A 16,860-nucleotide genomic window follows, 5' to 3' on the forward strand; every position below is an offset into this window, starting at 1 on the left:
GTGGGATATAATAGAAAAAAGAAAGAACCTAACATCGGCATGCCTTCTGGAGTATTTGATCTGGAAGCAAATATCTAAATAAAGAGATCAAATACAGCTAGCGATGTTTTAAAATTTCCAGCAAAAAGTAATTCAATAAAAAACTGTTTCTAATTTAACTGCAGTGAGGTTAAGGTCTTTCTAGATTTTTCTACATTTCCAATTTATTTAAATTTCACCAAAATTATCATCTCATTGCATTAAATTCTGTCCATCATGTCTAAACATAAAGTAATTTACGTTATTCCACTACAGCAAAACAATATCTCTCTTAAAATATATACCTACATGCATCGAAAAAATATTTTTTAATAGTCATATAAAAATGTGCAGTGGAAATATTTATCTTACGATTACATCAATCGATTGTAGGAACAATATAAAATATTTTTATGTATCATAGCACATGGAATTTTGTTCAAAGTATCTGTGCTATTTATTCGTTATAATATTGAAATTTAAATGAAGTTAGTACTTCATATAGAAATATCCGTTCAGTGAGCACGTAATTTGTATATTTAAATAAATAAAAAGTCACAAATAGTAATGACACACTAACAACTCCTAAGTAGGGTAATATCTTTATGGGCGGACTGTGAGTTAAAGTGAATACCTTATACTCTTTAGGTACAGTCGAAATAAAACTTACGCTTTATATTATTCAGAATAATTTGAATTAAACCAACGAACATATCCGGGGCAATAGTATAGCTTGTGGAATAATCAAAGCGTTCTTGCTTGTTGAACTAAGCACCCCGACTGTATATAAGTGTAAATTTGGAACAATCCCGTAAGCTCCCATCATAGGTATTAATACTAAGATACTGTGAATATAATAAAATTATAAATAATTCCTTGTAGTATTGCTGGAAGCAATGACTGGCTATAGCCGATACACACACTATAGTCGCACAGTTAAAACACTAAAAAATATTTAAACAAAAACTACAAAAGGGATTGATTATAGCAATATATTATAAATATACTTATATTATAAAAAAAAAATTATATCGGCATCTAAAATTAAGATGCTTCTACCATTAATGTTACTTCTCTAAATTTTTGCTCAATCGAAACCTGATCAGGCAAAAGCTGTATTAAGATTATAGTATCTTAAATATTACGTTAAAAATTTATGAGTTATACGGAATAGCGGACAAAACGGAGGATTGATTTCCATTTGAAATTACACTGAAAATACTTTATCTACTAACTGTACGGTTAAAAAAATACGTCTTTAGGGCTAGCCGATACATTATGCAATGTTTTCGGCTTATTTTCTTTTTTAACTCACTTAGTATTACTTGTTTCTCGATGTCCACAATGTTGGCGGTTATTTTTGCTCTTATTATAATATATATAAAATTATTCTCTTGTACAGATGTTAGTAATCTAGTGTCCGCGTTTATTATATTTGATGATGTACCAACGTCTCTGCTGGCTCCTGAGCTCTGTTGGAAACATCGTGAGTTTGAAATTTTATGAAGAGTTTACTTTTAATATCATCTCTCCAGCTTTTCATATTAAACTAATTTAAATCTTATTTTATTGTAGTTCGGGTTCAAAATGTATTAATTCTCAAATAAATGTCAACTTTAGCAAACTGAGTAATTAAAATGTAAAAAATATCCACAGACACAAACTCAAATAAATTAAATTTAAGTATATATATATATATTTTTGGTACCAGTCCCTGTTTCGCAAGGGCGCTTTACAAAAAGTATAAAATAACCTATTTAATTTTGAGAATTATTAAACTTATATTATGATAACTCTCAAATATTACGCCCGATTTGAATGATTTAAAAAGTAATTTACAGATAATCATGTACACTTGAAAACGAAGAAATTTATTATGATAAGAATTAATACCGTATTTATGTAATAGGTATATATGTCTCTAATATATAATAATAATAAGAACTCGTAATTTATTTTAAGATGATACATTAAAGTTATCTCGGATGCTGTCAAAGGAGAACGTATTCTCGTCTCTGTCTCTTCAACCTAATATAAGTGAGAATTTTCTTCATCACATTTTAATTTTGGCTGATCTATCCTGTCCAGGCGCAAACGAGTTTCTATTACAGGTACGTGTCTAATGTCGATGAATATTAATTTATATATTACGTAACTTTACTAATTGAAATCGAGTTTTATATAAAAACCTTATTAAATATTAAATTGAACAATCCTATATTTTCCTATCATTATTTTATTTATGATGTGGTCTGTGGTGATAACGATCGTGAAGTGTAGTTGTTTACTTATTCAAATCTATGAATCACAGATAAGATTTGATCAACAAGAAAGATGTGAGAAAAAGAATTACGAATAGCGAAAATCGCTCTTACGTTGGTTTCTATTCAAATAATATTGTTGCTTCTATGTGTTAAATGTTAGAGCTATGTAGCCTCAATGACGGTAAAAGACACTCGTCAACAACTCGTCCAGTCTGTTTAGATCTCAATACTCGTGGCCAATACGATATATATAAATATAAATATATATTTGGTGTGAGAATTTTCGTTTCCTTCATATTACAACTTTTTTAAGTTAGAGAGAGCTAGTGTTGTATAATATTATCGATGTTTTGATGTAAATACATTATTATATGGAAACAGAGTTGGTAAATATTCATCACGTTCTGTTTCTTCATTAGAATATAAGCAAAAAACAGAGTTAACACTAAAAAGTCGACTCCTAGATTTGAATCCAACCTGTTTTCCGCAAAGCCATTTCTTCCATATGTAAAAGTTTTGTTAGAATTTGTATCAATTACTTAATATTGCGATAATGACTCTTTTATTCGTTTAGATCAAAGGAGTTTATATTCCTATAGTTTCTTATTCATATTTCGAATCTCAAGCGAATCAAGTCATACACGTATGGACCTCTATTGCCTTAAAATTATATAACCTATTTGGCAGGAACCATTACACTACAAGTAAATTAAATAAATCTGACTACCATTTTTGTAGTTTCATTACAAAATAATTACTTATGTATATGATTTCATTTGCATTTGATAAACTAACTGATATATATATTTATATGTGTGTGTGTGTGTGTGTGTATGTAAGCCTTCCTTGATTAAACGATATGTTAAGTAGTTGTATTCATTAACTGGATATTTCGCAGACACATTTAAAATATTAATAAATATATAAATGTCGTTAAAATATGAAAAAAGATTAAAAATTTGTTTACACAATTTATTATGTTTCGTTGTCGTTCGAATCTTGCATTTTAAGGTTGTATTTAATTAAACTTAATAATGGCAAGTCATGTGATTTAATGAGTATTGTCATATAATAATAATATAATTTATTATAAGTACTTTTAGTTAATACTCTCTCTCTAGTGCACAATTTAGTTTATTATTGTATTTAATGTGCTGCCAGGCTAGCGACCAGGGTTACTTCAAGTCCCCTTACAAGTGGCTTATCATAGGTGAATACAATCACAATCTGAAAGACTTAGATTTACCATTGAATAGCGACGTTGTTTTCGCACAGCCACGTGGTGACGAATATCATTTGATTGAGGGCAAGTATTTTAATTTTTCTTTCATAAATTTCTTATCAAACGTATAATGTACGGGCGATTAATATTGCTATGACATCCAACGTTTATGCTCATTCATAATTGAGTGAAGCTTGTATGTCATATACTGTATATATGAAAGTATTGTATAGTTATTGCAAACTTTCATTCGAAATATGTTACTGAGATTGTGTTAAAGAGCAACAAACATACATGCATATTAAAGAACTTTTGCTATATAACATCAGCTACGATATATATATATATATATATTCATTAATATATTTTATAATTACACATAAAGGTAGAGGTCGTCTTAATATTTAAGACATATTAAAGTTCTTTTTTTTCCCTCGTGATACATTGCAACCTGAATAAATAAAACCTTCGCGTATTAAACAACAACGTTTCTTCGTGTCAAGTTTGTATTTTATAATCTATATTTGAATCGATATCACTATTTTTGCAATTATAATTGCATTATGATTTATTTCGTGTCATATAACGTAATGTTATTGAAAACTACAACTGTAATTAATTAATATCATTTGGTTTCTGTGTCAGCATGTAGTGTATTACCGTATACGGTAACATTTTAATTATGACTCACGAATATTTTATGATCCCATATGGTGTGGGAATTTTCGTTTCCTTCATATTACAACTTTTTTTAAGTTAGAGAGAGCTAGTGTTGTATAATATTATCGATGTTTTGATGTAAATATTTTATCATATGGAAATAGAGTTAATATATATTCATCACGTTCTGTTTCTTCATTAGAATATAAAAACTAATTTAACTTTCATACATTTCTTTGTATGCATAGACTTGTTAATGATTGATGAATTGTTTTAAATTAATTCGAATTCCTGCAATAGTATTTACTAGGCTATAATATATATTTCTTTAATTTCAATAAGGATAATTTAATTGTATATTTTTTAATTGCAGCGTATAAGATTGCAGAGTATTCAGAAGTTATTTTAAGCCTGAGAGCCGTCTGGCGGCCTGCCAGATATGATTTTAAAAACTCGACTCTTGTAGAAATCGTCAAACAAAATAAAATAGTAAAGGTAAATGAACGGTAACAAATTTTCGTACTAAAAAAATATTTTGTTCTGTTCTACGCAAGCGTTCAAAGAAACTTGTTTATTTGAAGTGTCTTACGTTAATTTTGTTTATTAATTTTCTTATGTACTAGTTAAAAGTATCATGTATTTATAGAGTGTAGCAGCGAAATAGGTTTCCCTTTATAAATAATATAGTAAAGAAAATGAAAAATTAATAATGAATTTCGTCATGTCTTCTTGTTAATAAAAAAAAACGTGATTTAAACTGAGAATAAAAATGTCAAAAAAAGACGCGAGTTTTAAGAAAATATGATAAACAAAAAAAATTGTACTTTATTATTTAGTCTGCGTACGGTGTTATGGAGGATTATAGAGGTGTCAGAATGTTGCCAGTATCAGCGAGACGCAGGGATTTGAGGAAGCACAATCTGACTATGGCCAACGTCATCACAGATAGCAATGAGACCAGACAGCACCTCGACGATAGGCTGTATGTTATAAATACATATTTTGTAATACAAATGACATTCCATACAACACATGCTTTTGCACTTCATAGACAATAAAAAATATTACCGAAACATAGAGTATATGTGAAAATTGTCTATGACAATAAATCTATATTTTTCTTTATGCAAAATTAACACTTAAATATATGTTAAATTCCATTAATATTCACTGATTATATTTATAACTAAAAAATAATTTACACAGAAATTTCAATATCTAATCAGATCTAAGACTTTCGCGAGTATTCAAAAGGATATATTCCTGTATATCATAATTAAACATAATATAAAATTTGGAATTCACCTAAGCCCTGGTACAGATTACATACTTTTGTTCTACATCGTATTTTTGAATCATAAGTTTTGTATACTTAACAATTAAAATTCATTTAAATGAAACTAATATATTTCGGATATACTACGCGTGTTTTATTATTTTAAAAACTACACAATCCCGACGTTTCTAGTGACGTTGTTTCGTTTTCGTTTCGTCTGTCCGTGATCACCGTTGCTGAAAAGTAAACGAAACGTCGGGATTATATAGTTTTTAAAATAAAAAAACACGCGTAGTATATCCGAAATATATTAGTTTCATTTAAATGAATAAAACTCTAATTAAAACGATAATTTTAAAATCTGTTATAACATGATCAATTAATATTATTATTTTTCAATTTATCTTGAACACTAGTTTTATAATGTACCTATATAAGTGTCAGTTTAACTTAATCGGTATCAAAAATAACAGTAATTGCAGTAACAGGTTTGTCTGGTTAGCTGAGGACGTTGACTTTATAATCTGTTCACTTACTATCAGTTTCAACGTCAAACTAAACACGGAGAGTATCCAGGTTTTTAATTATATAACTGAAATCACAGTATCAATGTTATTTTATCAATGAAAAACTGTGAACATTTAGTTTAACATTGCAAACTGATAGTAAGCGAACGGATCACTCCGGTAACACAGACATCAGGTTTGATTAGCAATTACATATATTATGATTTATTAAAGTAATTTGTGTATTTCTATATCATCTATTACTCCTACGTGTATTGATCAGTACAGAATACTTTTGTTATTAATGTATCAGTGACTCATAATAATAAAATCAATAATATTTCATACATAACTTAACGACATTATATCAATTAGACATTTATAATAGAAAATTTATACGATACAATTACAAAAAAAAATAATTGATGGAATGATTTTAAACGAGCAAAAATATTTCAACTTACGAGTGAAGTAAAAGTAAAGTAAAGTACGACGTAAAATTAAACTATTTGCTATTGAAATAACATTATTATAACATAGGAATCACTATAATGTAAAAAAAAATAACGTTAAGTTTCCGATTCTAGTAATAATAATTTAGTCATACCAAATTAATGAAATAACTATAGTTTGATTGCATATGACGAAAGGTATTTTATTGCGACGTCCGTAGAAATCTGCACCAGGATTCCATAACCAAGATGTCGTATGTCGTGGCGAAGATCTGCTTCGATATGCTGAACGCTACGGAGAACAGAATCTTCACGCACACTTGGGGCTACAAGGACAAAAACGGCAACTGGCAGGGCATCATCGACCATCTGCTCAAGAAGAAGGCAGATCTTGGTAGATTATTTAGAAATAATAATATTATAGTACAAAATATAGCATGAAATTTTCATCGAGACCACCGGGAATCGAACCTACTACCTCTATAACATCGTCCCAGTTACTTCACCAAATGAGCTATAGTGTCAGTGATGTTTTCATTTCATATTTACATAAAAACGTAATTGTAATAATGTTTATTAAGTTAAAGCGTTCTGTGTTATTGCCAATGCTCACTTTCCAAGTATTCTTTGCGTAACAAAATAATAAACATTACATTTTTTATTTCGTGTATCGACAGAAATAAAAAAAAAACAGTGTCTAATGTTATTCAACTTAATGTTTGTCTAAGAAGGTTTCTGTTTGAGGCATAAAAGATGAAGCCAATGTCGGTTTTTTTTTAAATTTCGACTGAATAGTGCTTGACTGACATTCCACCCGTCGGAAGGTGGACATGAAGTCGTAGGTGGTGAACGCACTACCCCATTTATTAGCCTATTCAGTCTTTTTATCGGAATACAACATCGATATAACTTTTAGGTACCCTGACTATATTTACCCAGGAGCGCATGAAGGCCATAGACTACATAGCCATGGTAGGTTCTACCGCGGTCCGGTTCGTGTTCAGGGAGCCCCCGCTGGCTCTGTTGGAGAATATCTTCACCTTGCCATTCACATCGGCTGTATGGATAGCGATCGGCATCTGCGTGCTTGGTTGTGCTGTATTCTTATACATAACATCCAAATGGGAAGCCACGGTGGGAATGGTAAATAGTATTACTGTTCATTCGTTCGGTCATTCACTATTTAATTCATAGAAATCAGAGGTAATTGTGCGTAGCGTTACAAACAAAACCGTACTGATGAAAACAATATAATATAAATTATTAATGACAACAGACACTTTACAAATTGCTTTAACTGCATACGTGTATAGCGTAATGGGATAACATCAATAGGATAAAATTATAGGGAATTCGCTTTCATTCGAAATATAAAATAATCTTATATTAAATGAGACTTCTTAATAACTCGACTCGTTTCAGTCAATTAACTAAATTCCCGTTAACTCCACGACGCAACTTGTCTCTTTCTTTATGCTTTTTCCTTAAATATTTCGTAGAAGCACATCTGCCATCCCAACGGGTCAAGGAGAAAAAAGATGATTTAAAACTCCGCAGTGGGTTACTTTTTTTTAGTCCTCAAAATTGTTATTATAGTGTCATATATATACGTATGTATATATTTTTTATAATTTCATGTGTGTGTGTGTGTGTGTATGTGTGTGTGTGTATGTGTGTGTGTGTGTGTGCGTGTGTGTTTCATTAAACATGACGTAATTTTGTTAAATAATAATGATAATAATTAAGAGATGATTTCGGCGCAGCATCCGTTACAGCTAAGCGGTTCATGGGCGGATGTGTTGATACTGATCATTGGAGCCGTCCTCCAACAAGGATGTACGCTTGAACCAAGATACGCCGCTGGTAAGTAGTAAGACTAATTGTTTTTTTTCAAAATATTACATAATTCGGAGAATTTGTGTTACCTAACCTAACCTAACCTTTTTATAGGGATTTCGGTCCCAAACATCAATAATTTCAGAGTACAATAAAGAATCATAACCAGTCGCGTTAAGTACCTGAGGAGAATTAAAAAATATATAGGCTACAAGACATATGATGAATAACGTCTTACTTACAAATAAATATATATACTAATACGTTAAAATCTTTTAATAAACAAAAGAACTATTATCAACAATTGGCTGTATAATATTATATCGTAATATATTCATGATGTTTTTATGTATCTTTTATTAAATTTATCACACACATATACATGGACAATGTGTGCTTACATGACACACACACACACACACACACACACACACACACACACACACACGCAGCGATGTCCTACGTTTATATACGGCACTCCTTAACGATCTCGTTGTAGCCTCTATTTCTATTTCTGTCTCCTTCCCCCTTCAGGTCGATGTGTGACCTTACTGTTGTTCGTGTCTCTCACCGTGTTGTTCGCGGCGTACTCCGCCAACATCGTGGTGCTGCTCCGAGCCCCCAGCAGCTCCGTGCGCTCGCTGCCCGACTTACTGAACTCACCGCTGAAGCTGGGTGCCAGCGACTTTGAATACAACCGGTATTTCTTTAAGGTATGAAATGGCATAAAAAATCAAGAGCTATACAAAACTATGGAAGATACATTAGTCTTCCTTCAGCGAAATTTTCATCCTGTCTATAGTTTTGTGATTGGCAAAATTTTTGTGTCAATTATCTGTTTTTTAGAAACTCAACGATCCCATACGCAAGGCAATTTATAGCAAGAAAATAGCTCCGTCAGGCAAGAAGCCAAACTTCTACAGCATGAAGGAGGGAGTCGAGAAGATAAGGAAGGTATAACACACTCACGTCTGCAGGTTTCCGGTAATTAAATGATAATATAACAATATTTTCGTAATTTCCTCAGGGATTATTCGCTTTCCACATGGAACTTAACCCCGGATATCGGTTAATCCAGGAGACTTATCAGGAAGAGGAGAAATGTGATTTGGTTGAGATCGATTACATAAATGAAATTGATCCCTGGCTGCCCGGACAGAAGCGATCGCCTTACAAGGATTTGTTTAAAATAAGGTCATAGAATAAATAAATTAACTAACGACCAATAATATAAGCATATTAAATAATACAAGTATACAACAAGAAGTGAAATTAAGTTATAATATTTATATTAAAATTGTTTTATGTCAATTTTCATCTACATATATTATCTTAAAAACGATCCGATTAAAATTACCATTCATTCATTCCGATGAATGTGTAGAGCTTAAACACTCTATCCTTTCATTCAGCCCGACATGTTTTTCAAACCGGCCACATCCGGTAACGTTTGCCGCCAGCCGCCGGGTTGTTAGGACAAAAACTTTAAAGTATCAGGAAATTTGCTTTAAGTAAACGGAGGAACAATACTTTGCTTAAAGATCATTGAATAGTATTAGATTCAAATCAGCAAATCGGTCTCAGGCTCGCTAGTTTTTAATACAGAATAAGTTAGTTTCGTGTTTCATAGTACGCGAATGGTATTTTCACTCCGAGCCTCTGCATAAACCTTCGTAAACCATGTCGCGATCCAGCTTCATCAAGATTCGTGAGTCGGGCGTGCAGTCGTGTGTGCACCGCCGGCTGCACGTGGGTCGGCCGCGCTGCTCCGGCAGCGTGTCCACCTTCAGCAGCGTGGGCATCACGGACATGTACCCCGCGCTGCAAGCCACGCTCTACGGCGCTGTCATGTCCGTAGCCGTGCTCATGATGGAAAAAGTTCACTACAAACTGTAAGCTGAGCTTCATTTATCTCGAGTATCATGTGTCCTGTTTAATATGAATCTGATATTATATAATATTTATCAATTAATATTATGGCGTCTCAAAAATAAATCAATGTGAACTTTTGTTCAATATTTTTGTCGTCTATAGTTCGTTACACAAAATTTTTTTCATGCAACAGATAAATTCTTCACTAGTTTCGTTTCGTGATACCAACTGAATAAAGTTTGGTCATTATTACACATTTTCTGTTCAAACTATCACATAAATAATACTATTATTAGATTTAATTGAACTAAAAAATGTTTTTTTATATACAACGATAATCGTGTAATGTCACAAATGCCTTACATCGTTTTGGAAAATACGGATATTCTGAAATCGTCGGTATTTTTCAAATTGCTGTTAAAACCACGACCAGCAAACTGTCTGCAAATAGAACACGGCCGACCGCGAAAATTGTCGTTCCGTTTGAGAGCTACGACGTCACAAACACACACATACAGACATCGACGTTAAACGTAAAACATCTCTTTTTGTATGAGCACTTACTAGATAACGATATAAGTAAGATCACAAATAAAATAATATGTGCAAACATGATTGTTGCAGAGTCCAGATGAAAAAAAAGAAGGAAGAAATTTAATATCCCCGTAGATCGAAACCTCTCAGAGGCTTAAAACGTAGTTCGTAGAACCGACCCATAATAAATTGACGAATGCACGCGAACCACCGTAATAGCAGCTCATTTCGACGGCCAATAATATTAAAGCTCACCAAATACGTAATTATCTGAATTTTTTATTACTTACGCTTTTGCTCCTAATGTATGTCCCGTGTTCTGTAGATTATTATTAATAAATGTTTAAAACACTAAACTGTGTGTTATTGAATCTGTTGAGGATAAAGTAAGGTTTGTGCAATTTTCATTAGATTCTTTCATTGGGACAACAGGATATACCTACTATTTATGTGTACATTTTTTATTTAGTCTTCTAGGACTTAGTTGAAGGACATACGTAATCTTAATCTGATTTTTGCTTATCATGAAACTTTAAAATACCTACTAACTCCTTTATTTGTCATTGTCAAATTCTACCCGTTGAAAAATAAGGTTAGCTTTTATTAAAACTATGCAACTGTTGATTTTAATGTTTCGTTGATTAAAAAAAAATAGATTTTGATTGAGAGAATGTAGCAATAAATAAACCAACAGATTTGCTCACATGTCAATAGTATTTTAAATGGAGCAACACTATATCATAGCTGGCAACCCTGTGACAAATCCATATTTGTTTAATTACCTTTGTTTTGCTAGTAATTATAACAAACGATGGGAAATTGATTTGTTTAAATATGGAAGCGGTTACGAAATGTGGAATTCGTCTGTAACTTCCTTATAGATTACCTACATCAATAAAAATAATTCAATATTATCTTTCAAAAATGAATTCCGTTAAATGTCTTGGTCTCTTAATTTTTTCCACTTTTGTTTCTATATCCCATGCGCGAAATCCAGTTGATTTCATTAAAAGTTTCATTGACAACGAGAAAAAGTCGACAATAGTTATTCTCGATAACATTTGTTGGGACAAAAGTGAGTATATTTAAAAGGTTATTTATGATACTTTTATTTTAAATGGTAAGGTTTTTATCACGAGATATTTTTAAACTTAATTGTTTCAGCGGAGATGTTGAAATTGATAAAGGCTTTGTCGCGTAATAATGTTCGAGTGTCGTATAAGTCTTGGCATAAAAATAACCTACAGGATCACATGCTCTTATTTTTAACTGATTTAGATTGTCCAGGTGCTGAAGAATCGCTGAAGGTAGGAGTTGGCACAAAAGATCTTATTAGATCTATTAATGTTCCTTGACACCTGAAGCTTAGGAGCTCCGAGGACTCCTCTCCCACCGCGCGTTACGATCATAACACCAGAAAATTCAATTATAATTGAGCGCTTACAAAGTTTTTTTTATAGAAATAGGCCTCAATACCTTAATTTTACACTTTCGTAATGAATTATGTTGTGGTTTGTAGTTATATGTCTTTTAAAGTGAATAAATATAAATTGATAATGACGTCGTGGAGGCCTGGAGGTTACAGCCCGCCTCTCACGTGAGGGCGCGGGTTCGAAACCTGGCAAGAACCAATGTAATCTATTTGAGTCATATGTACTTTCTTAACGTATTTAGACAGCAATGACAGACAGTGAAGGAAAACATCGTGAGGAAACCCGGTCTTATAATTTCAAATTATAAGATTGAAATCGCCAACCCGCCTTGAGCAAGCGTGGTGATTAATGCTCTGACATTCTCCATGTGAGAAGAGGCCTATGCTCAGCAGTGGGTTCTAATAGGCTGATGATGATGATGAAATATAAATTAAGTCTATCAAACGCTACTATTAAAAAATAAGCGTTAAACATACAAGCTATTTGACCTTTAGATCATTGATTTCAATATTAAGTGAATTATAACAAAATACTTTTCTTGAGCAAAATTCCCAAAAATATTAATTCTATTGTGAATCAAATTTTTCTCGGCTGCGATCTAATATTTCTGGTGATACAATTAAATTGTTATAATATAAAAACGAATAATATAATTAGTAAGGTATTTTGTCTCACTGATTTCACCTCAATAACAAATTTATTTACGTTAACAATGTAATCGATATTATAATTATGATGTTAATTGAGTGATCTTATGACAGTTATCTCCTTATCTACGATATCCTTTCCGATGGCTAGCACTCACTAAGAGATCTGATGATATAAAATATATTTGGAAACTTCCACTGTTTGTTGATAGCGATTTTGTGCTAGCAAAACAAATGGTAGACCACTTCTCTCTCACAGAACGTAAGTATTAATATATTGATTCGTCTGTGACAACCTCTTTATTAAATTTAATTATTAAATACAGTGTATAAACCCTCGACATTTGGACCTATGAGCTCAATCGCTCGAGGTTATTATAATGGAAGTCTAATTGACACGAGGGAAAATAGAGAAATCTTTAGACGTAGGAAGGACATTATGGGACATCCCTTAACCATCTCCAACGTCATACAGGACAGCAACACTTCGCAATATCACATAATAAAAGAGAACAGATTGTAAGTAGCCAGCTTTTAGAAGATGTGTATGTAAAAATAGATGGAAGATTTTTGTTTAAATTTCTCATGTTTTACTAGAACTAGTCTGCATATTGAAACAGTGTTCGCCAATACATATTCGCTTCTAATCTAGTCCAAATAAGAAACTGTTAGTTCATGATTAATATAGGTGAACAAAATATTCTTTTTCTGCCAGGGAGCTTCATTACGATGGTACGACAAAACTATCCTATGTACACGTGCAAATAGCCTTCCAAATGCTAAACGCTACACCGAGACATGTCTTTAGTCATCGATGGGGTTACAAGAAAAACGGACAGTGGTCAGGAATGATTAATGATATAAATACAGGAAAAGCAGACCTAGGTAACATACACGTCGAAGTAAATCATCTCTTTGTGAGAGTCTCTTTAAGGATTTCAATTGTTTTACTATTTATTTCAGGCACAAACTGCGTTCCGGCTGTCGAACGCCTCAGCGTAGTTGTCTTCACGGACTGCATCGCCAACTTCGAAGTTAAATTCATCTTTCGCCAACCACCACTCTCTTACGTGTCCAACATCTTTACTTTGCCATTTTCGAAAAGTGTTTGGATCGCCATAGCGACGTCATTTGCCATATCTACAATAACTATATATATAGCAACTAAATGGGAGGTCAGGACATTTAAAACGGTAATTTTTATTCGTAATAAGATTGTGTGACTACTGCTCCAATATGTGATGGTATGGATGCTGGTCCTCGGGAAACAGTTCCAAATTGTCTATATTGCTATAAGAATAAGTCTATGTTCAATAATCTAGCCTATTCTTAATACCTACCCTAACCTTGTATCGTCACCCTGCATACAGAGCTTGGACAGTTTTTCTCCCTGAAGCTTCGCACATTATAGTATTAACGGCTAAGCAAGATGTACTAAGCACCACGTCATACAAATATCTGCAGTTGGCAGTGTTGTGTATTGTGAAGATTTTATTTCTTTAAAGTTTTAATTAGTAAATTAGTGTTGTTTTTTTATTGTTATCCGGATTACCTCCAAGGATCACACCCAACTCGATGGCAGCATTTTTGATGCTATGCTTATAACGATGAGTGCTCTCAGCCAACAAGGATGTTCCAAGGAACCAAAAAAGTTGTCAGGTAATTCAGTAACTTATTTTTTTTATCTAAAACGAGGCAGATATTTTTGATTTCCCTTCAAGTGCGGCCTCCCACGCAGGTCGTATTATGTCCTTTGTTATCTTCTCGGCGTTGATGGCGGTGTATACGGCCTACTCCGCAAATATAATGGTCCTGCTTCAAGCGCCATCGAGCGCTATAACTACTCTGGAACAGCTTGCCAACTCCGACATAAAGCTAGCTGCTCACGACGTGGACTATAATCATTTTGTACTTAAGGTATTTTGGACCTAGAGCAAGTTATTGTAGTTGTTACGAAAGATTTACCTCCCCTATGAATTTCAGGCACAAAAAGATCCAATAAGGAAAGCGATATATAGGAAAATTAGTCCAGAAAAGGGCAAGGAGAATTTTTATAATTTCAATGAAGGAGTTGAACTCTTACGTCAGGTATGTTTAATTTCTTAAAATTAGAGATACTAATGCCTATTTGCTTTACAATATATACATATATATAAAGGGCATCAATACAGGGCTTATTTGCATTCCACGCAATTTTGGAACTGGTGTACTTACGCGTCGAGGAAACATTCCTGGAGAATGAGAAATGTGATTTGATGCAATTGGATTTTATTAACTCACACGACCCCTTTGTGCCAGTTTATAAACATTCCCCGTATTTGGAGCTGCTGAGAGTTGTGTGAGTTTCCAAGAACACTATAAATCAACATTCTTCACATACAACTTCTTAATTGTTCTTAATATATTTTTAACAATATTGATATAAGGATAAGTCAGGCGCTTTTAAAGTCATTGGAGAATGTTATAACACGAAGCACTATAAATATCCTTGTGGACAGTTTATATTTAAATATCATACATTATTATCCTTGCTATTTATGGTCCTTTAGGTTCAAGCGTATCCGCGAATCAGGCATTCAGATGGCCAACCACAGGAGGTTTCAAGTTCCAAAGCCGCGATGCACCGAGAAGATATCAACCTTCAGTAGTGTGGGTATTGTTCACATGAAGCCAGTGCTGCTGTTTATAACTTACGGTTTCCTGGCGGCATTTCTCATAATGTTGGCCGAGATTTTCGTGTTTAGGATGAAAATGTTCAAGAGAAAGGAATTGAAATACTTTTCTTTGAGGAATAGGCCCTCAAAAGAAAATTTGACCATAAAGTTTCCTAATTAATGACTGTAGATTCAATTGTTGCTTATTATGTCAAGTTTACCTATTATTTTTTTGTTCATTCAAGCCGAAATAAAATAAAATCTTTCAAAAGAACTAGAGAACCAGAATAAATTGACCTTATATTTGATAAAATCTTACTAAATATCACTTTGTAACTCAGTCTGTAACACAAAATTTTTGGACTTGCAAATTTAAGTTACAATTATAGACTTACTTTATAATTAATAAAAGTAGTAGAGATTATATAAGTGTTTTACTTCTATAAGACCCGCATATCTTTTATTACTAAAAAAAAAACAAGAAACGCAACAAATTTTAGAAGGGGTATTTCTTTTTTAATGAGCACCATACGCTTGTAAGCCTGGGACAGTTGAAATAAAATTAGTATTTACTGTAGGTAAGAAATAAAAACAATATGTTAATAGTTACGGTGCCTTAAAACCTTTTTATTAATAAGTAATTTAATTACAAAACTGAACACTGAAAATTTATAACTTATTCAAACAGATTTCTGTGGACTTTTCTTACGTATTTTTTTAGTTTCTTTAGGTCTTAACGTGGTAGCTTTTCTCGGAGCCTCGGCTTTTCTCTGCCTAGATGTGCGTTTCGAGGCACGAATGGTGGGTGAAGTATTTATTTTAGGCAGTTCGTGTGGTTCTTTCACGTGCCTCATGCCAAGCTTTGGGGATTGATAGTTCTTCCTCGTAACCCTTGAAGGCGAGGGTTGCATCGAACTTTTACGTTTAATACCAGTTCCGTGAATATTGTCTTCAGCTGGTATCGTTGGAGTCTTCGATGGCAATTTTTGGACATCATTCATCTTTTTTTCCGGGTTTGTACTAGAAAGATTTGCTATCATAACTCGGAGTTCTGATAATGTGTGACCATGAAAAGTCACATCGTCTTGAAGCTGATCGAGCTTTTTTTCAAATTGTCTAAATGATAATATAATACGCTGTAACGTATCAATAGGACGAGTTCGTACAAGTGACATGATTTAGGAAACTTTAAATTTTGAAACTTTATTACATTTATTTAAAATATTTTATTTCATTTTATTTGATCAACTTAAATTTGTTTGTCCGAAAACAAAAAATCTGTTGACTTAAATGACAACCCCGTAAATAGTTAATTAATCAACCATAATATTTTTAATATAAAAAACCAAACTATGTATATTAGTAATTGTTTACATTCAAATATAATAAGTAATAGTTTTACTGTGATTTATTATTAATTATTAAATTTACCTTTTTAATTATATTCAATTTTTTGAAAGTTATTTTATTTAATGAAATTTATAAT

The 16,860-nt window shown here is 32.4% G+C and overlaps 3 protein-coding genes across 3 annotated transcripts; 2 read left to right on the forward strand and 1 right to left on the reverse strand.

Annotated features, from left to right (window-relative positions):
- The first annotated feature begins 2,003 nt into the window (after positions 1 to 2,003).
- Positions 2,004 to 10,996, forward strand: LOC116771952 (glutamate receptor 1-like). Its single transcript, XM_061528060.1, has 12 exons — positions 2,004 to 2,129; positions 3,444 to 3,588; positions 4,538 to 4,659; positions 5,001 to 5,146; positions 6,620 to 6,792; positions 7,315 to 7,541; positions 8,162 to 8,261; positions 8,769 to 8,947; positions 9,081 to 9,188; positions 9,262 to 9,428; positions 9,929 to 10,126; positions 10,731 to 10,996. Exons 1-12 carry the CDS (start codon positions 2,004 to 2,006, stop codon positions 10,762 to 10,764), a joined length of 1,725 nt encoding a protein of 574 aa, XP_061384044.1. The 3' UTR covers positions 10,765 to 10,996.
- An 859-nt stretch (positions 10,997 to 11,855) lies between these two features.
- Positions 11,856 to 15,745, forward strand: LOC116771950 (glutamate receptor 1-like). Its single transcript, XM_061528063.1, has 10 exons — positions 11,856 to 11,947; positions 12,835 to 12,982; positions 13,047 to 13,239; positions 13,436 to 13,605; positions 13,684 to 13,913; positions 14,280 to 14,379; positions 14,459 to 14,637; positions 14,704 to 14,808; positions 14,892 to 15,058; positions 15,270 to 15,745. The coding sequence occupies exons 1-10, from the start codon at positions 11,894 to 11,896 to the stop codon at positions 15,553 to 15,555; spliced, it is 1,632 nt and encodes a 543-aa protein (XP_061384047.1). The 5' UTR covers positions 11,856 to 11,893; the 3' UTR covers positions 15,556 to 15,745.
- Positions 15,746 to 15,973: 228 nt separating this feature from the next.
- On the reverse strand, positions 15,974 to 16,671 carry LOC116772050 (uncharacterized). The gene has a single exon (XM_032664078.2). The coding sequence runs from the start codon at positions 16,547 to 16,549 to the stop codon at positions 16,055 to 16,057; it is 495 nt and encodes a 164-aa protein (XP_032519969.1). The 5' UTR covers positions 16,550 to 16,671; the 3' UTR covers positions 15,974 to 16,054.
- Between the last annotated feature and the right edge of the window lie 189 nt (positions 16,672 to 16,860).

The sequence above is a fragment of the Danaus plexippus genome (assembly GCF_018135715.1).
Source record: "Danaus plexippus chromosome 16 unlocalized genomic scaffold, MEX_DaPlex mxdp_23, whole genome shotgun sequence".
In the NCBI taxonomy this organism is placed as follows: Eukaryota; Metazoa; Arthropoda; class Insecta; order Lepidoptera; family Nymphalidae; genus Danaus; species Danaus plexippus.